The 27,364-nt window shown below is 41.0% G+C and overlaps 1 protein-coding gene and 1 non-coding gene across 3 annotated transcripts in view; both read right to left on the bottom strand.

Moving 5' to 3' along the window:
- The window catches only part of CDK6 (cyclin dependent kinase 6), a 96,709-nt gene that overhangs the window by 19,258 nt on the left and 50,087 nt on the right, over positions 1 to 27,364 (bottom strand). For both annotated transcript variants that reach the window (XM_035128715.2, XM_035128716.2), the window contains exon 5: positions 8,649 to 8,758. In XM_035128715.2, the coding sequence (XP_034984606.1) occupies positions 8,649 to 8,758 (110 nt within the window). The remainder of the gene's footprint in view (positions 1 to 8,648; positions 8,759 to 27,364) is intronic.
- Positions 22,887 to 22,955, bottom strand: TRNAA-UGC (transfer RNA alanine (anticodon UGC)). The gene has a single exon. It is a non-coding gene; the product is annotated as a tRNA-Ala (tRNA).

Raw genomic sequence — 27,364 nt, 5'->3', positions numbered from 1 at the left:
ACTCAGTAAAAGGGAGCTTCCTATGTCACTCTTCTGAAACATTTCATTTCAGTCCTCTTTTCCTCACCACCTGCCCCCAGCTGCTTTGGAATATTGTGTGTTACTCCTAGATTCTGCAAAAGGGTCCGCAATAATACTGATCTACGGGCTATAAAATGTTCTCACAGTCCCTCTGGCTGAAAGAGGTAGCCAGTATCAAAGGAGCTGTGATGTGCTTATGAACTGGAAAAATATATAATTCTTTAAATGTCTAAACAGCATCAGATCCCACACTGTGCTCCCTCTCATTCCCTTTGAGCAAATCTGGCTCAGGATTGTAATTACTTGGTACAAGATGGCAAAATATTTCAGAGTTGTGTTATGTTTTTGCCTCAGCTGTCAATGTCCCGCTGTCCTATCTTTTTTCAGATATCTATTTGATTTTCCACTTGCCTGAATGTCTATCAACCTTATGCTTTAAAATAATTTAAAAATGAATAAAACAAAAAGCCTTGATGAGCACAGAGGGAGTTGCTACGATGAATCTGATCAAAGGGGGCAAACTAGTAAATAGATTTATACATATAAATATAAAATTACCTCCTTTAACCTATGTAAACTTTTTTGTTTAGAAAAACTAAACACAAAGGTGCATTTTCAAATATCTTCAGTTTGAATTAAATGATCCCAAAGTGGGAACAATATTCTGCACTCCTATCTGGAATTTGAAACTATTTTGTTGGCAGCTTCTTGTAAACTGGAGAACCATATACAAATTTTCATTACAATACTGGATAAAGTAAGATGTTTCTTAATCAGCTCAAACTAGCATATAGATGTAGATCTATATAGATATAGATATGGTGAATGAAATTATTTCCCTAAGAGCTGGGTCTCTGACCTTTTAGATTTCATCTTCAAACAGTCTCAGATGTCAGCATGACATACAAAGTGCCAAAATATACAAAGCTTTATCTTTGTCAGTGGGTTAGATTTTACTCCAAACCTAAGCCCATTCACATGGAAGTAAGCCTCATTGATTTTAGTGAAATTTACAGATTCTGAGCAAGTGTAGTTAAGACTGCAGACTTATTTTCATTTGCTATTTTCAATATAAGTTCCTTCAACTAAACAACAGCTCTTAATGTACACAACAAATTTATCTCCCACTGATCTTTGGAGAGGTAGGCTTTCTCAAAAGATCTTAATAGAATCTAACAGTGCAATCCTACACACATTTACCCAAATGTAAGTTCCACTGAATTCCTTGGGACGCACTACCAGGTAAGTGGGTATAAGATTGCAGCCACATACTGAACTCAATGGGTGAAATGGCCATTCTCCCATGAAGCTGCCATTAATTCCAACAGAATTTGTGCAGAGTAACTTCCTAGTGGATTGCGTTAAATTTATACTTAACAAACAACCAATTGGAGCTTTGAAAACAAAACTCTTATTTACAAAGATCAAGGCTATCAGTTGTGGATTTTGTTTGTTTGTTTATTCATTAAGTTTGTATACTGCCCTTCATCCACAGATCTCAGGGTAGTTCACAACATAAAAATACAAGCTAAAATTAACAAAATACATAAAAATAACAAGACCAAAAACAAAACAAATGAATAACCCCGCTCTGCTCACCACTTCCAGCAAACACATGTATGTATGTATGCATGTTACAGCTCTCCTGCTCTCACAAATATTTTGATGCTGCATCATCTCTTGCAAATGTTGCATTTGTGCTTAGCAACACAACTGAATTCTGTCATTGCTTTGCGTTTGTTTTATATATATATATATATATATATATATATATATATATATATATATCAAAAAAATATATCCTGTCTGTCAAGCTGGCGTTCCCCCTCCCCTCTTTGCTTTTGTTAGGGCAAGTAACAGTTTTCGGTTTCTATGGTTTATCAACGGTTTCCTTTGCCCATCATATCTACTATTGTGACAAAGCCTGGCATGATCGGGAGCTTGAAGAAAAAACCACAAATGAATAAGCCTGGCATCCACTTCAACACCCCTCTCCAACCACAGACAGATACAGTTACTGGATTTGACTAACGGTTATCAATCAGCTCAACTGTAGGCCCTTGGGAAGATAACAAGCCAAAAAACAGAAGGAAGAAGGAAATGAATATGAAATATTTTTCAGTTGTTTATACAATGAAATGGAATTATTAGCCTCATGGAACTCTTTTCTAACTCCTAAGTGTTTCACCGAATGGATCTGGTTCCTCAGCTATAGGAAGTGTTAGTGTTTCCTGCAAATGCATAAAACGTGGACAACATATATATGTGTACACGTATCTTTAATCACCCTTTCACCTGCATCTAAGAAACCTTGTTGAACTAAGCTGTTTAGAAGGTAACATTGTCCACAGATTTGCTGAGGGAAGCACCAGTTTAACACCAAGACAGCAACAATCATAATACAATCTGATTGTATTTAAATGTTTATTGCTATGAATAAAAGCATATCCTACAGACATATCAGATGTGCAATTCTGAAGGAAGAACAAGAGTAGACCAATGAGTTGAAGCAAAAATAACGAAACGACAAAAGGGCACACTTTTCCCAAACATGCTCAAATGGAAATAGGACAGATTCAAACAAACAGTTGAAGAGATTAAGCCCCATGGGATGATTTATTTGGGAAGATGACTGTTTGACCCATCACAGTCATATGACAAGACTGCAGTTTGCCACCTGTTGGTTCACCACCCCACGTTCTATGAGGTGGTGAACTAAAGCTCAGCCATGTGCTGTGCCAGAGTATTCACATGAAAAGTAAACCTGACCCGATACTGAGACACAACTCTCATGGTGCCTTCACCACCTCAGCCAACACCAAACCTTTCAGCTGAAGCTGCCCCTTCATCCCAATGATTTCACTGCAGCTTACTTAAGTTTATGTATTTATCTATTTCATTTATGAAGCACTTCCCATAAACCAACCTGAAGTAATTTAACAATAAAATAATCAACAGTGAAACATATGAAAATACAGTTTGTAGGCAACTGCAGATTAAAGAGCAGGCTAAAAGATCTTCACTTAAACAAGACAATCCCCCATTGAAAGAGAATGGTCTTCAACAGGCAGCCAAAAAATAAAAAATAAAAACAAAGACAGTGTCCCTCTGGTATACGGTGTGAGGAAGGTCTAAAGCAGGGGTCCCCAAACTAAGGCCGGGGGGCCAGATGCGGCCCAATCACCTTCTAAATCCGGCCCGCGGACGGTCCGGGAATCAGCATGTTTTTACATGAGTAGAATGTGTCCTTTTATTTAAAATGCACCTCTGGGTTATTTGTGGGGCATAGGAATTTGTTCATATTTTCTTTCAAAATATAGTCCGGCCCCACACAAGGTCTGAGGGACAGTGGACTGGCCCCCTGCTGAAAAAGTTTGCTGACCCCTGGTCTAAAGGATAGGTGCTGCCACACTAAAAGTCTAGTTCCAACATTTTATGGAATGGCCTTCATGATGAGATGGTAACAGGAATTGATTTGATATAGAAGGGATAGGACAGTATTTTAGGTATCCTGGATCCAAGCTGCATAAGGGTGAATTTAGCTTGGTAGCTAATTGACAGGCATTTCAAGTTTTTCAGCAATGGCACAGCCTGATGGTGACATTCTGCCCCAGTGAGTAGATGAGCCACTGCATTTTGTACTAGCTGCAGTTTCTGGGACAACCTTATGCGTAGCCCCACAAAGAAAGCATCAATTTAACCTACCGTAAGTTAAATGCACTCAGGTGTGAGGTGTAATTTTTGTAGTGAAACTCAAAAGTTGTACTGTGTTTTTACTCTTTTTTGTTGGGAGCTGCCCAGAGTGGCTGGGGCAACCCAGTCAGTTGTGTGGCATATAAATAATAAAATATTATCATTATCATTCCTGGAGCTAAGAAAAACAAACAAACATCATGTCCCAATTTATCTGGTCAGTTTTTGTAAAATATGTATAGCAGAAAAATGTAAATACAAGGGGACCCACCATTTTCCTATTAAGTCAGAGAAAAAGTGGCCATTTTAATATTCTAAATCAGTATCTATACTGACTTCAGATCTCATTTTGCTACTACTGACCCCAAATCCCTTGTAACTGAGTTGGACCTGGTGCTATCCATTTTCAAAACTATTTTAATAAAAGAAAAAAATAAACAAGAGATGTTTCTAAACGTTCACTTACAGTATAGATTATCTACACTAGAAGAGCAACCCTTCTCCCGAGAAACATCTAGATTCTATTTTTTCTCCATTTAAGCTCATCCCCCAACCCTTTGTTCTATCCTTCATGGGCATATAGATACACTGGAGGCTTCTAGTACTTTCAAGCTAGTCCTGGTCTGGATTTTAATTCATCATTGGACAGGTGGCCAGCCTATTAGATTGCTTATTTCAGCTTTTCTTCTGGAGTCTTGGACTCATACCATCAAGGCTGAATGAACACAGGCCTCTAATTTAACCCAGTGACCTCTCAATGTAACAGAATAACAATGACAGCTTGAATCATGCTTCCCTGCCAGACAAAAGGGCAGCAAGGCATACAGGTCTGCTGAAAAGCAATATTTTTTATTCCAAGTCTTTGCCCCAGGATACACAAACAGAGCTAAAAGCAAGGTGTCTCCACTTCAGAAATATAATTTGAATGCAGCAGAAATTTAATGTTTTCTGGATAGCTTATATTTGTCCGTTAGCATCCAATATATCAAAATAGCGTGGGCTTGATATAAAAGCATATATGAGGTTCCTTTGTTATTGCTATGACATTGATTACTCTCAGCCAGTCACCAAGCTCCTACTATTCCCAAAACTTTTAGAGTTATGGTAGATAAACTACTCTGGGAAATTAGGCTCTGAGAAATTGGTAGCGCAAAATTGCTATGCTAGAGTATTTCTGTCGTGGTGTATGCCGAAAGTAACATACACAGCAGCCCATCTATGTGTAAGGCTTCACCTGGAGGAGCTCTACAGATATGCTGACAGGTTGGGGGGCACATCAGCAACATGTGCCAGTTGTGGGGTGAGGCCACACCACCTTCTTATGCATTCTTTCAGTTCACGTGGTAGTCATCTCAGTAAAGAAAAGCAGCATGGGCCTTCCTGATTGGCTGAGCAAGGCATAAATACCAAGACCCTGACCTTTTGTTAAATGCCTGGTCAATGGAGTACAGTGGAACCTTGAGTTGTGGATGTAATCCATCCCGGAGGCACGTCCGCAACTTGAAGCGTTCGCATCCAGAAGTGCTGCGTCTGAGCATGTGCGTGGCACGATTTAGCGCTTCTGTGCATGTGTGATTAGCGCTTCTGTGCCTGCGTGTGTGGCGAACCCAGAAGTAACCTGTTCCGGTACTTCCGGGTTGCCGTGGGGCGCAGCTTGAAAAGACGTAACCTGAAGTGGACGCAACATGAGGTATGACTGTATTTCTTTCTCCAGTTTCTAATTCTCCCTGCATACCTTTGCCTTCTCCTCCCATTCTGTCTCTTCTCATATCAAGCTTCTCTTTGCTTCGTTCCCATTCCTGCTTCTGGATTGCCTTCTTGGCAACCTGCTTTTCAGCTCTGCCAGTTCTCTCTCCTTATTGGCCCTATATTCCCTAAAACCAGGGGTGTGGTGCCTCTGGCCTGGTGGCCCTCAGGACTGTCCCAGGCCACACCCTCTCCTCAGATACACCAGTCACCAGGTATACTTCACACCTTCCTTGTGTGTTTATGCCTGTCTGGCTAGAGTTATTTGTTGCTTTACCCACTTTTGCCTCAGGCTCCGCCCACCAGACATGTGACCTCCAGAAGGTTACCCAGATGGAAATGCAGCCCCCGGTCTGTAAAAGGTTCCCCACACCTCCCCTAGACCTTTTTTTTTTTAAAAAAAAAGTGATCTTTTTTTGCCTGAGATGGACACAATGCAGTTCTGGAGTTTGACAACTTAGCATTAAGGAAACATTAAAATGGCTTGCAAAAGGTGGCAAAACAGCAAAGCCCCTCATGCGTTGGCAGTTCTACAGAAATTCTTATCCCACCAAAATGGCTTCAATAGCAGCACACCAAACAGTGGGAAAGTACAGAAGAACAAAGCCACGCCTGAAATCCTTTAAATAATGTGAACAATGAGGAGACGAGAAAAAGGAAGTATAAGTCACCATGATAATAAAACAAACAAATTCGGTTTGTTACAATGTTGACCCAACAGTCAAACTTCCATCCTAAAATAACTAGTCAAAAGCAGTTCACAGTAAAGCTAACAGAAGTAAGAGTTGCATTTAAATAGCCACTTCAGAAACAATCCATGGGTGTTTGCAAAACTTCACAGTTTATTGGTACTAAGACTATAATATTGCCAGTTTTTCGTTTTTGTTTTCTTGCAACGTGCCTGTTATGTACTAAGCTTAGATCCTAGAACAGGCATCCCCAAACTTCGGCCCTCCAGATGTTTTGGACTACAATTCCCATCATCCCTGACTACTGGTCCTGTTAGCTAGGGATCATGGGAGATGTAGGCCAAAACATCTGGGGGGGCACAGTTTGGGGATGCCTATCCTAGAACAATATGGTAGGCAAGTAGGATCGTAGAATGCAACAACTGATTGGCCTGCAGGAAAAGACCAATTAGGCCCCAGGAGAGAAGCAGAATCAGCCCACCAGATGAGACTCATTGTGTAAATAATGTATATAAAAGGCTGAGGTTTGGGGGGCATTTCATTCACTGTTTTACAAGCTGCAATAAAGAGCATGAAGTCACTACAGGACTCAGAGTATATTTCAGTGCCTTTAGAGAAATAATGCATCTTAGGCCATAGCTATTGCAAAACTATATAAATACAACAATCCGAGTTGAAAATATTCAATGCAGTACTGTGACAATGTCTGTATATCAAATAGTTAACAATGACGTTGTAGATTACCAGGGTATGAACGTGGTTGGTAGCTGCCCGGTCAACTGCACTTCTCTTTATTTCAACCATTTTCTCCTTGGTTTTAAGACCAGGATTATAAAACTCCAAGAAGCTCCAGAAGACAGCCTATTTTTATCTAACTCTGTTTCACATAAAAACATTTGCACTCAAGCCTATTCTGAAATCAGAAATCAGAGTTTTTCTTTCTTTCTTTTTTAAAAAGGAAAGCAGACTATTCCTAAATTAACCTTACAAATGTTGAATCAATTACAGTATTGAGTTAATCAGATTGATTCAGCAAAAATATTTTGTTCAACTAAAGATTAATCAGATAACATTTTTTTTAAAAAAATGATCATTATTTTTAATATAAAGCTTTTAAAAAGTACAGATAGCAACAACCAAGAAACATTTATCCTCCTCTCACTCAAATGAGTGAATGCTCCCTTTAAGATGGTACCTGATGCAGCAAACAATAACAAGAGGATTCCTCCCCAAAAAATTACAGTTTTATTCACATGCAATATATGGTCAATGATCACTATCACCTGTGAGGTGTAATGTAGCATTTGTGGAAAGGACTTTACTTGTGCTAGATTGCACTGTGCTCAGACTTGGCTGGCAGTTGTTTTCAGTAGGCTTAACCCTAGTAGATTCGTAGTAAGAACGGATGAAAGTTTTCCCAAGCAGGTGTAGAGTGTATTTCTTCTACTACAAAGTAATTAAAAAGCCACTATATATTTTTTTTAAAAAAGGGAATATTGCCTAATCAAAAGTTGGTGTTTCCAATCAAAAGAGAGCCCTGCCATTTTTTTCAAAATACAGAATTAAAAAAATTGTTCTATGCTGAGAAAAACGATCTCCTAAAGCCAGTTGTGATACCTTCAATATTCTTTCTAGAGCTGTACATCTCAGCAATCTAGATTTACATATACCAATAACAAAACAATGGGTAGGAACAATGCTATAACAGAACGAAAACTTTAAAACAGATCTTCAAAACTCTAGGCTAGAACCAGGTTTGATAGGGCAATGGGCCCACCGCTTTGCTGCTGCCACTGCCCACTGTTCCACCTATTCCCCCTGCCACTACCGCACGTCTTGCCTCCTCCCCCCCTCTTCACCTTCCCCACGTTGTTTTGCTGCCATATTTGTGTCAGCTGCAATGGTGTTTTCTCTCCCTCGTCCCTGCCTTGCAGGTATCCTGGGTGAGGCAGCTTGCAGAGTTTCTGTGCTGTTGTCGAGGCTAGAAATGTTTAAGATTAGAAAAAGCTTAGCTCTAACAACCTTTCTAGCCACTGCGGCAAACCACTGCGGAGGCACAGGCACTCTCCTGACCACCTCACCCAGAATGCCTCACTCTGATAAAACACCATTTAGACCTCCTTTATAGACACTAAAGCAAGGCATGGAGCCTCAATGAGCGGGTGGGCGGAGAGCAGCAATAATGAGAACTGGCCAAGCATCATGAGTTAAGCTAGTCCACTGCCTGAAACCCTGAGCCCACCTTTTATATAGCTGCAGTCATGGCTGCATTCACCACCATCTTCTTTATTCCCAACATGTGCTTGTCAGGTTTGGGGCCCACAGGCATTGAATATGAGGAAGACAGACATGGCCGTAGCAGCCTAACCCAGCACATCTCTTTACAGCACTGGGCCTTTACAAATGTAAAGATTTTTAAATGGGGGGATGCCAGCAACAGCTGTGACAAATCCTTTGCATTTGTCCCACCACCATTAAAAAAATTAAATCATTTCTTACTTTCGACGGAACATTTCTGCAAATATACAGCCAACGCTCCAAAGATCGACTGGCGTTGCATAACTGGATTGAAGCAAAACTTCAGGAGCTCTGTACCATAGAGTGACAACCTGCAAAACAAAAAGCAGAGTGGGATTCAGCAAAATGAATGTATCTGAAAGAATATGTGTGATAATCACTAGGAGAAGGAAAAGACTCCTTTGCTTTACAGTGCTGGGCTACTGGCTAAAACAAAAATGCATTGCTGGACTGGAGACTTTCAGTGGCTTGTAGCTCTTTCATTTTTATAAGTGCTGGGTTCTAGGTGCTGTTTATTTATTTTATATATTTCAAAAAACATTTATATACTGCTTTATATTGCATGTATCCAAAGCCATTTACAAAGATAAAAACATACAAAACCAGCAAAACTAAACTAAACAGTAATTACAAAATTTAAATGAAAATACCATCTCAAGCGATACTGCCACATGACAGACAAGTTGAAGAAGTGTGCATGCACACGAAAGCTCATACCAAAATAAAAACTTAGTTGGTCTTTAAGGTGCTACTGAAGGATTTTTATTTTTATTTTTTACTTCGACCCAGACCAACACGGCTACCTACCTGTAACCAGTATTGGTGAGGACAGACTTTGGGTGAACAGATATGTTTTTAGTTTTCTGGGCAGTTAAAATTAAAACAACATTGTTATAAATTTATAAATGGAAGAACTTGGAAATAAAGTGTGTTATAGTTGTGAGATATACCAACACTTAAAGCTACTAGGGTGAAAAGAAAACCATTATCGGAGCTTTAGAGATTGTACTGCTAAGATTTAGAAATGAATTGCTAAAAGCAGCCTTATTATTATAATAATGACATGAGCTTCCTGGAAGACTCCTTCTCTCACCCACATCAGCTTACTTTGCTGGCCAGACCCACCTGAAATCAGAATAAGCATAAAGAACATATATAAAATGGACATGTTAAAGGGATAAATGAGGGGAGTTCATGGATATTTACACAAGTGGTCAAATTGGTTAAAAGCCCTTTCAGCACTTTGATCTTACAACATCTGTTTTAGGAACAATTCAATAAATTAAGGGCAAAAGAAAGCTGAGACTGTTGAACTTTTGACATAAATGACCATCTAAACTGGTGTTGCAACAGCAGGATGGTGTAACTATAATCCCATTCGCTTTCTGAGCTTGGAAGGTGTTAAATTAGTGATTCTTTAGGATGATTCAAATGACTCTTTCATGCATAGCTGCCAAGTTTTCCCTTTTCTCGCGAGGAAGCCTATTCAGCATAAGGGAATTTCCCTTTAAAAAAGGGAAATTCCCTTATGCTGAAAACTTGGCAGCTATGCTTTCATGCACAAGGCTCCTTGGAAAACATGTGTTAGCCCTCTGAGCAGGCACACTGCTACTGATCCACAGCATTCAGCTTTTGTCACATGACTGAAGTGGTGTTACACACTGGAGCGGTGCCTGTGCCCATAACTGGTTCACACTAGGGATGGGAGAGAAATTCAGCACAGTTCACTTTTAAATGCACACCTACCCAATTTACCTCCCTCAAACAATATGCAAACCAAAAGGCAGCCATTTCAAAATTCACACTTCTCCAAATTTTGCAATGCACTTCTCCAGCTTTTATGTAAATTGTACATAAAAATGCATATATTCATGAAATACAAAATACAAAAATACATTATATTAGCAAAATTGCATTAAAATGTGTATTAGGGGAGAAAACACTGAAATGCTGAAGTTCCAAGAGGAATTTTGCTTAAAAGAAATCACAAACTGATGTGGAAATTTGGAGAATTGAACTTCAGGCTGGAAAAACAAGAAACTGGGAGGAACCAAAACTGACAGATTTGCTTATCCCCTTATGGTTTGCTTATTCCCCTTATTGTTTTCAGGGAAGAAGCAGAAAAAATTGTGTCCCTTTCTTCACGAACGGGACAATATGAATGAATGTTATCCTAGCTGATGTATCACAAACTTTTGTGACAGTCATGCTGCACCCCTTTTCTTTGGGAGGAAAGCCACAGTAAGGAGCTACACTTTGACTACTTTCTTCTTGTTAGCACATACAGTCATACCTTGGTTGTCGAATGCCTTGGTACTCATATGTTTCGGCTCCTAAACGATCGAAACCCAGAAGTGAGCGTTCCGTTTTTTGAACATTCTTTGGAAAGCCGAACGTCTGATGCGGCTTCCGCTATTGTTTCCGGCACACCTGCGCAACTGGGAGCCCATTGGAAGCCGCACCTTGGTTTCTGAACGTTTTGGAAATCGAACTGACTTCTGGAGCGCATTCTGTTCTAAAACCAAGGTATCACTGTATGTATTTTTGAATGTGTTTTTTTAAGAAAAGGGGGAAAGGTGCAGCTGTGATTTCTGTTTCTACAATCTTCCCACGTTATTGTCACAACACCCATGTGAGCTACAATTAAGTCGCAGTTGTATCGTATTCCATCTATGCAAACAGTTCCATGGGAGGGGGGGGGGTGTCTTGCTGCAGAGAGCAGCCATTATAATGTTCACAGTACAGTGGTACCTCGGTTTATGAACACAATTGGTTCCGGAAGTCTGTTCATAAACTGAAGCGTTCATAAACTGAAGCGAACTTTCCCATTGAAAGTAATGGAAAGTGAATTAATCCGTTCCAGATGGGTCCGTGGCGTTCGCAAACCGAAAATTCGTAAACCGAGGTGTTCATAAACCGAGGTTCCACTGTACTGTACTGAAGAAGAAAAACACTCAAAAGCAAGGTTGGGGGCCCTCAGGTCCACAAGCTAAGTGTGGCTCTCTAGCAGACTAGGTAGATTCCTGAGAGCTAAAGAGGCTCTACCTAGGCACCTCCCCTCTACCTCCTCAGGCCATATTCCCAGAATGCACCACTCACTGGTTCTGTTTCACATCCTCAGTTCTGGCTGGATGAAATGCATCCTTGAACTGTGATAATTTTAAAACAGTTCACAAAATGGGATATGAACGGAGAAGTTGGTGGAGTTTGTCACCAATGATCTCATGGGCACCAGCCCTAAGATGTCAAAGACATTTGCACATTCCACACAGAAATTCCACACAGAAATTCCTGTTGCCAGCATGAAACTTTTTTGGGGGGGGGGAGCATTTCCCAGAAAGCAGTGCTGTAATTTAAATGTCAGGATATGTAATTTCCTTTCTTTTAGAAGCATTACCTCAAAAGAGATAAAACCCTGGAAAGGCCTTGCATTGCAAGCTTGCTCTTCCTTGTATTTTATATATTTAAATACATGTTATAAGGTGGGTAATGGATTAGAGAAGTGGAGAGGCAAAAATTATTCATTTGGAAATTGCACACAATTTTTACAGGGAAAGAGCAGGTTGCATTTCAATCATCAGATTGCAGTGTTTCAGTGTAATTTTTCAGTGTGGAGGGGTCTCTCAGGGTGTGTAATCTGTATGTTAAGAATGGCAAAATGTTTCCGCTTGCCTTCAAGGAACTTGCATGCAAAGAATAACCACAGGATATTTTTCTCACTTAAAAAAACACAAACCCCAAACAACTCAGAGTGGTGCAATGAATCTGCAGTGACTGATTCATGAAGACCATTTCCCTCTGCCTCATCCCTTTTTCACCAGAGAAACCAAATAAATATTTGTGGACATTCCATTCACAGAAACAGATAAGCAGAAATGGAAATTATTCTGAAGGCAGGATATGGTGAGCTCAACACCAGAGCAGAACTTCCTCTTCTGCATTGGTTTTATTTCTATTTTTCAATTACAAAAGTGTTTGCTTAGGTAAGCCAGAAAAGGGGGATGTTTCATCTCCAAAAGAAAACAATGGCATTGCATCATTATGGGTATGTAGAAGTGCCCCTGAGTGCTAGGACACGCTGAAGGAAGGACAAACCAGATGCCCTCCTAAGAATAAGATCTTTTACAGTTGTACCTTGGATCTCAAACGCCTTGGCTCCTGAACAAATCGGCTCCCCAACGATCAAAACCCGGAAGTGAGTGTTCCAATTTTCGAATGATTTTTGGAAGCCGAACATCCGATGTGGCTTCCGTGGCTTCCAATTGGCTGCAGGAGCTTCCTGCAGCCAATCAAAAGCTGCACTTTGGTTTTTGAACATTTTGGAAGTGGAACGGACTTCCGGAACGGATTTCGTTCAACTTCCAAGGTATGACTGTACAGATTTAACTATATAGGTAAGGCAGAGCCAAATGGCAAGTGTGACAATAGCACAATCCTATACCTAGATGCTTAATAGAGCTTATTCCCTAAGTATGGGTGTTTAGTAAGGTAAAGGTAAAGGGACCCCTGACCATTAGGTCCAGTCGTGACCGACTCTGGGGTTGCAGTGCTCATCTCGCGTTATTGGCCGAGGGAGCCAGCATACAGCTTCCAGGTCATGTGGCCAGCATGACAAAGCCGCTTCTGGCGAACCAGAGCAGCGCACGGAAACGCCGTTTACCTTCCCACCGGAGCGGTACCTACTGTATTTATCTACTTGCACTTTGATGTGCTTTCGAACTGCTAGGTTGGCAGGAGCTGGGACCGAGCAACGGGAGCTCACCCCGTCGCTGGGATTCGAACCGCCGACCTTCTGATCGGCAAGCCTAAAGTTGCAATCTAGTTCTGCTGGAGTCAGTGGAAACTCTCTTAGTAGCTTCTTAGGATCTCAGCTGGTTAATCAATTCTTTTTCTGTGCCTTCTCTCTGTGGTACAAATTTGCATTTGCATTGCATCATAAACCCAAAGCTTTAGGGTTTAACATTACCCAAAACAGAGTGTTGACATACCTCATTAGCATGTTTAATTCACCACATGATTCCATTTAACTTCATGGTTAAATTAGAGAAAACAACGCAAAAGTATGACACCAGGCATTTGGCACTGAGAGGAGTATTTGGGGAATACCTCCATTTAATGTACAGCTATTTCATATATCACATACATAAAAAATATAAGCAAATCAAAAGGATTCCCACATACATTTATCCAGTTGTTCCACAACTGCTAATCGACAACTGATCTACCAAACCATGGTCATGGTGCTGATAACACCAAGGTTGCAGGTTTCATCCTGTACGGGACAGTTGCATATTCCTGCCTTGCAGAGGTTTGGACTAGATGATCCTCAGTGTCCCTTCCAACTCTGCAATTCTATAATTCTCTATGATTCCTCTATGATGCATTTATCTTGCTGTTTTTTTTAAACAAATGAAAGGGCTCTATACAAAGAATAAGACCAAAACAAAGAACAGAGGCGTGGATTCTTTCTTGGTTTACACTTCTTCCTTTACTGATGTGTTTGTTAATGCTGTACCTGCTTTCATGTTATGAGAAGATAGCCAGCACTGTAAGACTTTGTACACTCAAAAGGAACATTTTGTGTCTTGTCAGCTGCTCTTGACCTTTAGGGAGGATAGTGCATTCATGCAGTTAGTCTATATGGTTCGGGGCTCTTTGAAAAATGAATTCATTCATAAAGATAGCCTTGTACATAAACTAGACTCTAGTCCAATGCTGTGCCTGCAGGGAACCTGTGGCTCTTCAGATGTTGTAGGATTAAAGGTCTCATCAGCCTAGTCAGTATGCCCAATGGTCAATGATAATTGCAGGTGGGCGCACATCAGCATCAATAGATACCTGGCATCTTGCTAATCTCAAGTTCAATTATACTTCTACTTAAGAAAAGATAATTTGCAAGGGTTTGTAAAACAGCAATCCTAATACTAGGCGGAAAGTATCATTAAACTCAGAAGTATTTATCTGAACAACCATGTTCAGATTTTCACTAATGAGACTAAGATTACTATACTTGACAGTTTGCTTTTCTCACCTCTCTGGAATATGGAAAACCTTTATATTTCCCTGACTGTTCCTTGCGCCATCTTCACCACAACAACTAAGTTCTAGGACTTTTTAACAAAACTAAAATAATTGTTTCTGAACTTGGTATCTTTCACTCCAAACAATGTTATCAGAAAGGAAACCATATTTTCTAATTATTAGTTTGTGAAGGCAATCCCACCCCCAACACTACTTTTGATTCTATGGGGCATAAATTACTTTTAAGGTTCAGTGTGTGAAAATTATTTTTTCAACTGTCTTTTCTTATTGTCTTCCACAGCACTTCCAATTCAATAAGCACAGCTTTATGTGTTGCATTAGAACACCTGAATCTTGAAAAGAAAAGAAAAATTGAACAGCTACTGTATGAGAGTTAACTCAAATAGAAGAACTATTTGTTTCCTTTGATGGTTTAACCAAAACACTAATCAGAACTTTATGCTATATTTCTAGGAAGAACCACATCCCTAGAATGTTGGTGCCGTTTTAAAGTACCGGTATTTCTAGGTATATCCGTTCTCAATGTTTTCTAACCAAGCCCTGATTACATAAGTAAGACTACCCCTATATTTCAAAGATTGTACTGCACTCATTTCTAGAAAATCTAAAATTTTTTAATAGGAATGGATTTTTTAAATAAAAAAATAAGAAAGCCCATTAAAGGTAAAGGGACCCCTGACCATTAGGTCCAGTCGTGACTGACTCTGGGGTTGAGGCGCTCATCTCGCGTTATTGGCCGAGGGAGCCGGTGTACAGCTTCCAGGTCATGTGGCCAGCATGACAAAGCCGCTTCTGGGTTCATTCACATTTCTTTCTTTTCTGTAGTGTGGAATTGCCATGATAACTCTTCCTAGCAGAGAGGTTACTTATTGAGGTCTTCATGAGAAAGGTCACCCTACGGGAAATTTGATGGGAGAAGCATGCATTCAAACAGCTTTCACAGTTTACTCTGCATGAGGCAAGTATATTTACCTTGGCAGTCCTTGCAATCAGTGGTATGCGGTGCAATGGATAGTATTAGGTTAGTAATACTGACTTCATCTAGATGGTGGACTGGGGCAGGTCACAATATAGTGAAGTTAGGGTGGCCAGATGCAAAACAGGAGATGGCATTCCCCTATTTTACACAAGAAGCCAAGGGGCAGGTGCCCTGCTCTTTTTTGCATCTGGCCACCCTAAAGCCCACATGGCACTGGTCACCAAAGATTTCTATTGCTAGAACCAAGAGCGAGCAAGCAGAGAGGATCAAGTACACTGGTTGGCCAAAGCACAGCTAGGCCTCACTTCCTCGAGTTTATTCTTGACCACACAAGCTTCATTTGTGAGGGATGCCATCTCTGTTGCCTTTTCAGCACATACTGAAGACAGGACTTTTAAAATAGACATACAGTCAAACCTCGGTTTGCGACCGCCTCCATGTGACCGCTTCTGGAAGTGTTTACATCTGGGTTCCGCGGCGCTCAGATGTGAAGAAGCGATCTGCGCAGCCTGTGTGCGTGCAGAAGCGCTCTATCGGTGCTTTGCGCACGCGTAGAAGCATGCATCGGGGTGCGACTGATTCGGGGTGCGACCGGCTCCGCAGAACGGATTGTGGTGGCAAACCGAGGTACCACTATATTCCAAGTCTGCATCTGTATTGAAATTGTTGTTAGATGTTTTATCGCTTGTGTGTTTGATGCCATGTGTTCCTTTGGAAGGAAAGGCAGGATATAAATCTAATCAAATTTAATCACCACCTTCTGCATCTTCAGCTAGAATTTCCTTCTTTTCTTTTTTAAAAAACCCACACCTTTGTGCTTTAACAGTAGACTGATCTACAGACATTGGTAGATGATAATGCATTCTATCTAAAGCCACAGAAGCAGGCCAACACATTTATTTCTGGTCCGCTGTCAAGCCTATCTGAAGCTGTAACACCCACAGCCAACTGTTAGATACCACATACTAATTCCAAGCATGGCTTAGAGACCTTATTGGTTGATCTTCTAAGTATTTTGGAAAGTGGTTTGTCTGTCTGTGGACCATCCAGATGCCTCTTGAGATATCATCAGCACATGTAGCATGACAGTTCCCAAGATGGAGGAGTTGGTTTTTGCCTATGTTTGAATACTGTTTAACACCATTTTGAATCAAGATGATAGACCTAAAAGTTCCAAACTGAACCAACAGTTGCGAAATTTAGCAGAATGGTTCCCAAGATTGAGAAGCACAATTGAGGAGTCATGCACAGCCATATAAACTATCAAATCACACTATTCATTTACAAACAAACAAAAGTTTTAAAAGTAGCAGATCAACAGACAATGAACAAATTATGAGGGAAAAGTTGGACTCCTAAAATTTAAAAACCCACAAGCTTTACTTCCTGACTCCCCAAATTTTAGTCAAATCATAGCTTCCCTCTAGTTTTTTAAAACAGTAACAGACAAAAATTGGATTAAATTAGATTTAATTTGGCATTGATGTGCTATACATTTGGAAAATGAACAAAAATTAATTGGCAAAAAAGTAGAAACAGTAACAGGGGCCATCACAAAAAGTAAGGGGCCAAGCCACATCTGGCCTCCCTTTTAATTAAAATCCTGAAGAAGTTTCCCACCACAGCTTATGATATGTCTAAAATTCAAGTTGCAACCATTGCACTTGAAATTAAAACCTGTTTAGCTACGTCCGGAGCAGGGTTGTTTATTATGCATTTTGGAAAAGCACCTTCTCTTCACATGCTGAAGGTTCAATGACAAAAAGGCAATGCCAAAGAATGTTCAAGGTAATAAGTGCTTTCATGTTTCTAGTTCTCATGTCCGAGAGCATTACATCCAGCTAAAGGGCAGCAAGATAAGAATGATATTGCTAGTTACTAACAAACACCAGATAAAAAGGGCTCTTATGGCTACTGATAAAGTGACAGCATTCTACACATTCCTCCAAGTTAAGGAAGTTTTCGAGAAAGGCAGCTATGTTACATGCGAAGCACCACGAAACAAGCCTATCTCTGTGTTTTCAAATTCCAGCATAGCGATGGCACATTTCTCTCCCTTTCCCCCACACCCCCATCTCTTCCCCTGGAACAGAAGTGTTCTCTGGACATGCAGAAATAACTCTGGTGTGTTGCAGTTTCCACTAAAACCTGTAACCATGTATGCTGGCAGGACAGAGGAGTTCTTTAGAGCGCCCTGGCTGCAAGCCAATGTTTACAATCCCCTGGGTGGGAAATGCAGGGTCAAAGGCTCTTGATGGCAGGCTCCACAAGCCTTTGCTGTTGCCGCCAATGACCTTCTGCCTCTGTTTTCAAAGTAGCTCCCTTGTTAACCCTTTGGAGACTGTGGGCACAAGAGCTTTAGGAAGGAAATGCCTTCCCGTGGAAGCACAGTTGCCCCCTTCCGGGCATAAACCTTTCAGGCTGTGGCAGCCGTGGAATGCTGGGATAACAGCAGACTCCCAGGGTCACAGGAGAGAGCTCCCTTTCTCTCCTCCCAAAAGGTCACTTGAGCCAGAGGTAGACACGCAACACACTCCCCCCCCCCCCCCGTTTGCCACAAAGCGTGAAGGTTCTCCCAAGAGCAAACAATGGACTTTAGATTACAGGGTTGTGAAACATCATATTGAGTCTGCAGGAGAGAAGGAAGCATCCAATTTAGGAAGAAATGCTTTCTTCCTGCCTAGCCAATGAGCACTGCTGGAACTGGTGGTGGTGATTCCTCCTCCTGGCATATTCTCACTAAAGGAATTGGTCTTGAAATTAAAGACAGACTGAAGCAAAAAGGGAGGATTCAACGCAGAGAGGAGTTAGGTGCACCTCAGAGATTTCAGTTTCTCCTTTTTTGGATAAGCAAAGCAGAGCAAACAAGTCACCCTTCTATTTCCAGTTTGTCTTACCATCTGCTGATTGCTTTCCTCAAACGTTTACAAAATTTTACTTGCTAACCAAACTTGCTGCATGTTCTGCAACCTTTCCCAACTACAAAACCTGATGGGCACATTAATTTATAAAGCAATCTAACTTCTACAGCCTCCATGCTGTGGCTTCCTCCCACACCTGCTCAGCCCCTACAATCCCCCTGCATGTATGGCTGCAAGGGTTGCCAATGTTTGGCTGCAGTGAGTTTCCCCATAATTTAAACTTTCAAGCCAGCTAAAGCTTCACCTGTTAGATGCCTGCCTGTCAGGCTGCTCTTAAAGATATTTGAAGCCCTGCAAGGAATAGACTGGCAGTCTTTACCCCTGATTGGCTCTTCCCCCTTCCCAACTTCTACCGCACACTTTCCCAACAGGGCTTCATCACTCAAAGGTAGCATAGGAGTATGAAAGGAATAAATGAATGAAATGAAATGAAATGAAAGGCAGTCAGGCTTAGCAGTCAAGCACTTGCAAAAAACTAGCCGTTCCTTGCAGCAATCTAGACGGGACAGGACCAACACCTTGTGATACTTGTTTTGTGATTACAACCACCCAGTAAGTAACATCTCATAATCATGAAGCCTACTTTTCCAAAATGTTTTGCCCATTACTTTTCCTTGGTGACAGCCAGAGTTTTGTTATGGAGGTTGCTGGCTAAATGCTCAGGTGGCTGATGTTTCTTCAGTGGGAGCAGACATGGAAAGAGAGCCAGTGAGGTGTAGAGGTCAGAGTGTGGACTAGGACCTGGGAGACCAGACTTCAAATCTCCGCTCAACCATGAAGCTCACTGGGTAGTCCCGGGCCTGTCACAGTCTCTCAGATTAACCTACCCCAAAGGGTTGCTGTGAGGATAAAATGGAGGGGTGGAGGAGAACCCTACATTCCACCTTAAGCTCCCTGGAGGAAATGTGGACTATTAATATAATAATAAACAAAATAACCAGAAATGACTCAGGAGCATCGGAAGCGTTTCACAGAGAGGACAATGAGCTGACCTCATCTTTGCATATCACGTTCCTGTTTTCTCTTCCTTCTCCCTGCTTTATTTTGTACAAGTCTTTTGGACTGTAAGTAATTCTATCTTTTTTTCCTTTACTTTTCTCTAAATTTTATGTACGCTGCAATGTTAAGCATTTTAACATTTTACAGTTACAGGTAGGTAGCCGTTAGTTGGTCTTTAAGGTGCTACTGAAGGAATTTTTTTTAACATGTTACAATTATGGTTTAGGAAAATACCTACAATCCTGAGAGAGAAAATAATCAGAAGATCTGGCAGCTCTGATTTGGGCAAACCATCACCTAAGGTGTCTGAACTGGGTGCCGTAGACCAGAGAAGGCTGGCAGAGCAATCCTATGCAGTAAGCCCCTCTCAATATAGAAAGACTTAAGGTAAAGATAAAGGGACCCCTGACCATTAGGTCCAGTCATGACCGATTTTGGGGTTGCAGCGCTCATCTCGCGTTATTGGCCGAGGGAGCCGGCGTACAGCTTCCGGGTCATGGGGCCAGCATGACTAAGCCGCTTCTGGCGAACCAGAGCAGAGCACGGAAACACCGTTTACCTTTCCGCAGGAGTGGTACCTATTTATCTACTTGCACTTTGACGTGCTTTCAAACTGCTAGGTTGGCAGGAGCAGGGACCAAGCAACGGGAGCTCAACCCGTCGCGGGGATTCGAACCACCGACCTTCTGATCGGCAAGCCCTAGGCTCTGTGGTTTAACCCACAGTGCCACCCGTGTCCCATAGAAAGACTTACTTGTGATCAAATCTGCGTAGGTTTTCACTGCTACTATGATGGAAACAGAAAACTACAGGCACTCAAGAAATGTAGGAATGTAAGAAGAGTCAGACCATTAGATCCATCCCTGTTCAGTATTATCTACATGGAACGGCAGCTAATCTCCAGGGTTTCAGACAGGAATCTCTCCCACTTTTACCTGGTAGATGCTGTAACCTAGGACTTTCTAAATGCAAGGCAGGTGCTCCACCACTGAGCTACGAACATTCTCCAACAGTAGTTCTCAAAAGGCAGCCCCCTACGCAGCATGGCAAGCAGAATGTGTTACAATATGGGAATCTCCCATTCAAAGGGTGGAGTTTACAACAATTATACAGGGATGCTGAAGCTCCTTGGCAATGCCTAAAGCAGCTCCTTGGATCCTAGCCTGGTTTCTGAGGGCCGGATACTCCTGGAGGCTACTAAAGTTGGCAACTTTAACATGCAGTCCGAGGCGTAGGTCGGTGACGTCTTTACGCCTACGCATTTTATATGGTACCCTTAAGTCTCTTAACCTTTTGTTTCTGTTCTTTCAATTTCTCTGTTGTTGTTTTTGCAGTTTAACAGCGTATTTCAAATTAGTTGTTGTGGTTTCCTTCAGAGTCTTCCCCACAACAACAGCAGATCATTTTGGCTCCCGATTTTCTTGCTATGATTACTGCCAGGGGTGGTGGTGATGGGGCTATTGTGAGTAATCACTCAGCATACTGTAAAACTTCCCTATTTAACAAAGAGTCAATTGCTTAATGATTAGGAATAAAGAACAGAACAGAAAAGGTTATATCAGTTTCTTCACTTCCTATTTTTATCCCAAGCAACTATGTTAAGTCACTGGTCTTTTCATTACATCAGCTAGCTCTAAATTCTTTCACTTCATTGATGGGTTTTTAAAAGGCAGCATTCATTGCATCTGTGTGTCCCCTAAAGGCAGCTGTTGCTGTGAAGTCTTGCATTTTCTGCATCTGCCCCCAACCCTTAATATTATACAAATATCAAAACACCCCAAGCAGCTCCAGGTGTCCCTTTACCAAATTTTTCATGTGCCATAGACGGTCTTTTATCAATTGCAACAAAATCTATCTATCTCTATATATACATGCAGCTAACAACTGATGTGCTCCATACACAGCATATAGTTAACACTGTACAACTGAAGCCAAAATATACACAGCTAAAAGGAATGTTACAGGGGGCCTCTCTCTTACCGAACAAAGCAGTCTCAGTTTGGCTCTTTTTCTCTAGCACTACCACATCCGCACATCGTTAGCTGGAAAATTCCAGATATATGCTGTAATTTTTTGTGCTTCCCCCCTTGCTCTTCAATGTCCAGATGCCATTACCCCACCCCTCCCCTCCTTCCTTATCTGTCCCTGCTAGTTTGGTTCTTTGCCAGCTGTGGTCAACAATTAATACAACCAAAGTTTTTTTTTGGGTGGGGGGTGTGGGGGTGTAGAGAGGTGGAAATAGGGAACACCCCTTGGCAACTGGCACAGCCTCACAGGAAATACCAAATAAAAACTTTTATTATGTATTGTTTAACCATTTTGTTTGCCTGTAGGCCACCCTGCTATTGGTGCAATTTAGCAAAGCATGCTCCGTCTGGATGAGCTGCGCGCAGACTCTTTGTTTCCAGAATCTGTCACGCACAATCACTGCTTCAGCATGTGGCCTACTAAAGAAAGAGGAGAAGCAGCATGGCAGGCCTCCAGCCCCCCGAGTTCCTTTTCATTAGCCAACTAGTGACCAAATGTTAAAACGGATGAGTAACCTTTTAATATTCATGTAATTAATTTACTTTCCTCCCTTTAATTATGGAAGTCTTGACATGAAAAGCCACGGGGGGGGGGGGGGGGAGCACCAGCAGCAAACGACCAGAGGGGAGGGGACTGAGGGGGTTCTCTCTGCACCCTTCCCCACCCTGCACCTCCATCCGCTTGCTCTTTGGGATATGGAATGGACCACAGATTACCATTATGCATGGTTGTAAGCAGAGTTAAACAGTAGGGGAAATTCCAGGGCTTATAAGTATGTCTGTAACATTCTCTTGAATGTATTAATTAGTCTGGTATTTTTAATAGATTCCCCACCCCTCCCCCCTATTGTTTTCCCCCCTTGCTCCAGATATAATAGCAATGGGAGATTAAAAACTCTTTTCATCAACATGCAATTACAACATATACTTCCTCTTCTTAATCAGCCGGCTAATCTACTGATGCATACAGCCATTCCCTCTCCCCCAGGATCCAACAACAAACCAGGCTCACTCTTAATTCACTTCACTTGCTACTAAGCTATGACCGATGTGCAAAACCAGTTAGTATGACAATCCCAAGCCGTTTTCTGGACACTTGAGCAATTGCCGTAGTTTCCAGATCCCCCACTTAACTGTTAAGGCCATGCAATATGGGCATAACACTAGTAGTATTACTACAAAATATATGTATAAGGTTTGTTCTTGGCTTACTGAATGTGGTTAGTTTGAGGGAAACAAATCACAAGCCTAGGTTTAGGCAACGTGACAAGCCAGACCATTACACATTTCCCAGTAACAGAAGGAGCAGTGGTAGTCCAATATTTCAGTAACATCCACCACCAGCCCACTGCTTGCTCACATTAACCCATGGTTTATTTTAACTATGCTTTAATGTGACATGCAAACCAGGTCAGAGTAATTAGTATTATTTTATTAGTCCTATTTTGCTTTTGTCTCTCCCTGCCCTACCTGGAGATGCCAGGGATTGAACCTGAAACCTTTTGCATGCAAGGCAAACACTCTACCACTGAGCTACAGCCCTTCCCACCGTCTGTGCCAGCTTATGTAGTTATATATTTCAGATGGATCAAAAGCACCATAATTGTTCATGCAATGAACAGAAATTTGAAATCTAAATCCCAGAGCTAAAAGAAGACCCCATATTTTACACATGCACGGAAAGGGGATGGGAATGCAGCAACATCAATGTAAAAGACAGGAGCAAAGTGCACAAACAATGGAAATTTTTTCACGGGTTCCCACTTGTCTTTACCTATTAGGAATGTCTTGTGGTTGGCTTAAAAAAAATCATTGAAATGGAAAAGTTCCTTGTTGGACACCTACCTTCAGTAATGCGTAGAACAAAGGTATGTCATCTGTGACATTAATTGCTAATCCAGGCTATAATATTTCACATATTCACTGGGAAAGAATTTCAGCTATGCAGTAAACCAAGCAGCAGGGATATAAAAAGAAAATCGAATGCCTTATGATCAATTAGGAAACTGAATACACACACACACACACACACACACACACACTCCACACCTAGGCTAAAGGAACCTGGATGCCAAAGAGAGATCTAAGGAGACAAAACATTTAAATTTAGGGCTACCATGGCAAATCAATACTCCATTCCTTCTCCTCTCGTGCCTGTGATTGTTAAAGTTTTCATTTTAAAACTGCACCACTTCCTCCTCTCTTCTGAGTAGGGTTGCCAGACTCAATAGAGGACAGGACTTCTGTGCCTTTAATTGCCCTGCTCTCTTTTGAGTCTGGGAACCTTAAAGAGAAACCAGGACCCTTTGCTTGGAAATTAAACAAAGGGTCTGATGGTTTCTCTTTAAGGTTTCCAGACTCAAAGGAGAGCAGGGCAATTAAAGGCACAGAAGTCCTGTCCTCTATTGAGTCTGGCAACCCTACTTCTGAGAGGTCAATGTTCTGTAAATTCAAATCTATGCCTAAGCACTGGCACAGTTATGGAAGTCAGGCTATGCATATGTAAATGTCATTTGTAGTGATTTCAACAACAAAAATCAGTGGGACCTTTCCTAGGTCTCAATCCAGCTGGTGATATTCCTATGTAGAAAGATGATTCTACAATCTGATTAGTTTAAATCAGAAATAGAAAAGGGCCTTGTAGGGGAAAGCACTCTAGTCGCTGGGATCTGAACGCATTGGGGAATTGAGGTAAGATGCCCATATCCAGTCTAAGTCAAATGACTATGGTTGTCCAACTATAACCCAAATCACATTTAGAAAGCATGGGAATGGCAGGAACAGCTATTGGTTTGCAAGTCTTCTACTGTGCTTGTAGCTTCCAGAAAGATACTGCATTGAGAATGGTTGCAAATATACAATCTGTTCAATGCTAAGCTTGCTTAGTGAGGCAGGTTTGCTTGCTTTTGGCAACTACCGGTATGTCAACCTTTGTATGGTAAATGCTGGTGTTACAAAATGAAAGGCAATTCAGGAAGCTCAGACAAAGTTCAGGTAATGTTTACACTGGTAATAAAAATCTGGAAACAATGCACAGATTCAAAAGAAGCATTCTTTGCTGCTGTTTCTGTTTTGTTTTGTTTTTAATATGGCCTTTAAACTTGGCCAAAGGTAAACTCTACCCTAACTCTTGACTTGTACCGAGCTGAAACCATCCTATGTTAAAATACCACAGTTCGCTTTCTTGACTAAAACTAAAAGACCAACAATGAAAAAAAAACTTTAAATATATTAGGAACAGGAAACCGGCTAAGGGAGGCAGTTGGCCCTTTGGACAACAAGGGAGTCAAAGGTGTCCAAAAGGAGGAAAAGGAGACTGAAGAGAAACTGAATGAGTCCTTTGTGTCTGTCTTCACTGTAGAAGGTGTAGGGTGGAAGTTTAATGTGAATTAACATATTCATTAGGGGAAATAACTATTTATCAAAGTACTCAGTATATATTTTATTTTCTCACTGTTTTGATATTCAGAATATTTACTTAGGGAGATCCCTTCAGGATAATTGTCTGAAACAGCAAATTAATTTCTGCTGATTCTTGCATCATATGACTCCTAATCTATACAGCTTTGGGATGTCTCAGAGTTCTGTTGCTAGTGCTGCAAAACTAAGTAGATCTGTATTTTTCTAAGAACTTCTGTATACCACAGCTTCAGTGAGAGAGCATACATTTTGCAGGTTCAATCCCTTGTATCTTTAGCTAGGGCTGGGGAAGACTCCTGCCTGAATCACCTCTACAGAGCTGTGGTCTGACTTGAAATAAGGCTGCTTCCTATGGTCCGGATTCTCATATTTTTATTTATTTATTACATTTTCATACTGCCCTATACACATAGACCTCAGGGCGGTTCACAACATAAAATTACAATATAAAAAAACACAAAATACATAATAAAAAAAAGAACAGAAACAAACCAATAATCCCCCTTCCACAGCACATTTAAAAGGGCATTGGATGTCAATCAGCTGAAGACCTGGTTAAAGAGGAACGTTTTTGCCTGGCGCCTAAAGGTGTATAATGAAGGCCAGCTGAACCTCCCTGGGGAGAGCATTCCACAAAAGAGGGTGGATATTAATAATAATAATAATAATAATAATAATAATAATAATAATTTTCTATTTCTATTTCCAAATTTAAATATAAATCACATCTCTCAAATGTGATTACATCAAGACAATAATGCTATATATGGCTTTTTAATTCCACAGTTTTGATGTGAAACATTTAGCTTTACACAGTGCACAGGACTCTCCAAAGCCTTCCCATTCCTAATGGCATTAATTGCAAACTGAGCTTTCTTTCACAGTCTAGTAGAAACTAGCTTTCTGGAACTAGGATCTGTACAGACTTTGGTCCATTTAACAAGGTCAGACTGTTTATTCTCGACCAAATTCTTTCCCACTGTAAAAAGGTACTTTTAAATGCCACATTCCATAGCCAGTGCCAGTAAGTCACTGAAGCATATTTTCCCACAAGAACTGATACGATGGATGGGACTCTACTTATTTAAAATTTCTACCGTTCGAATTACATAAGGTAAAGATAGCTTGTAATGAAACAAATTGTTTAAAACTATCCATGCCTTTGTTGCATTGAAGTTTCAGATTGGGTATTCGTTAACCATAGCAGTGCCATACAAATACAGCAAATGGTATATCTTGAGTAAAGGAGAGTGAAATCACACATGAGATGAAAAATGCAGCTGAATAGACATATATTAACTATATATGTTAATATATGAACTATACTGCTGATTATATGACCCTGATTGTATACTGCTGATCTTAGGAATCTGTGAAGCCTCCAATATAACTAGACTCCAACACCCAGCTGTCCCAGCCAGCATGGCCGTTGATCAGGGATGATAAATAGTTTTAGTCCAGCAACATCTGGAGGGCCATAGCTTCTCTGATTTACTAATAAGAGTAAACTTGCAAAATTTGTAGATGGTTCAGCATATGGCCTGAAGGCACGTGAGGCCACCACCTTGTTGAAGCTATGCAAGACAGGGCTGGTCAGTACTCGGTCAGGTTAAGCACCTAGGAACCACATACACCCCAACCGAAAGGCATCATATGAATGTATAAAAATGAATAAATAAAAGGATATCCCTTTAATTATGTTGGTGACCCTTTTATTGGCAGGGTACTTGTTCCATGACAGGCTGACTGGTGCTGATGTGAGTTGTAGTCCAACAATATCAGGAGTGCCAAAGGCTCCCCATTCTTGGAGTAAAATAGCATGTAAACCAAACTGTCATTGAAACAAATGTCTGATTATATCAACATTGTGGCTTTAGATAAACTGGGTAAACTGGGCTGTACCTTATCCTCCACCCCCCCCCCAATAAATAAATTACTTACTTCACTGCATTCATTGCAATTTTTGGTGTCATTATTAGTATAACCCCCGAATGAAGCAACCTATCATGTCCATTTGTACCATATCAGGTCAAACCATCGGTCTATCCTGTGTAGCACAATCAAATCCAATTGGCAGAAACTCTCCAAAGATTCGGACAGTTCCCGTCTCTTCTAATCAAAGCTTTCCCAAGAGCCAGCACCAACACTTGCAGAACAGTTTAACTCCACATGACACTGAATACTTGTCTCCATTGTACTGAACAAGCCCAGATGTTCAACATAGGACTATCAATTGCTCAGATTTCCTAGCTCCGGGACTGGTATTCTCTACATAAACATGTGTCGATTTATTCTGAGGCTTTCATTCATTTATCAGAGGAAGCATCAAGGGATTGCAAATGACAGAAATATGCCCAGAAGGTTTACCTGCCAAAAGAATGCTTTACTATTTGGGAAGTAACCATTGCAGCTAAAATACTTTGAAGTTATCAGTTTGCAGCACCCAGTCAACTAGGCTGGATCAGTTCTTTATGCTGCCTTACTTTCATGGCTCTTTCTGTTCCACTAGAGGAGTTCCTTTGTAGTCAG

The sequence above is a fragment of the Zootoca vivipara genome, chromosome 12 (genome assembly GCF_963506605.1).
Source record: "Zootoca vivipara chromosome 12, rZooViv1.1, whole genome shotgun sequence".
NCBI lineage: Eukaryota > Metazoa > Chordata > Lepidosauria > Squamata > Lacertidae > Zootoca > Zootoca vivipara.
The sequence above is the reverse complement of the archived record's forward strand: the minus strand, read 5'-3'. Positions and strand labels throughout refer to the sequence as shown.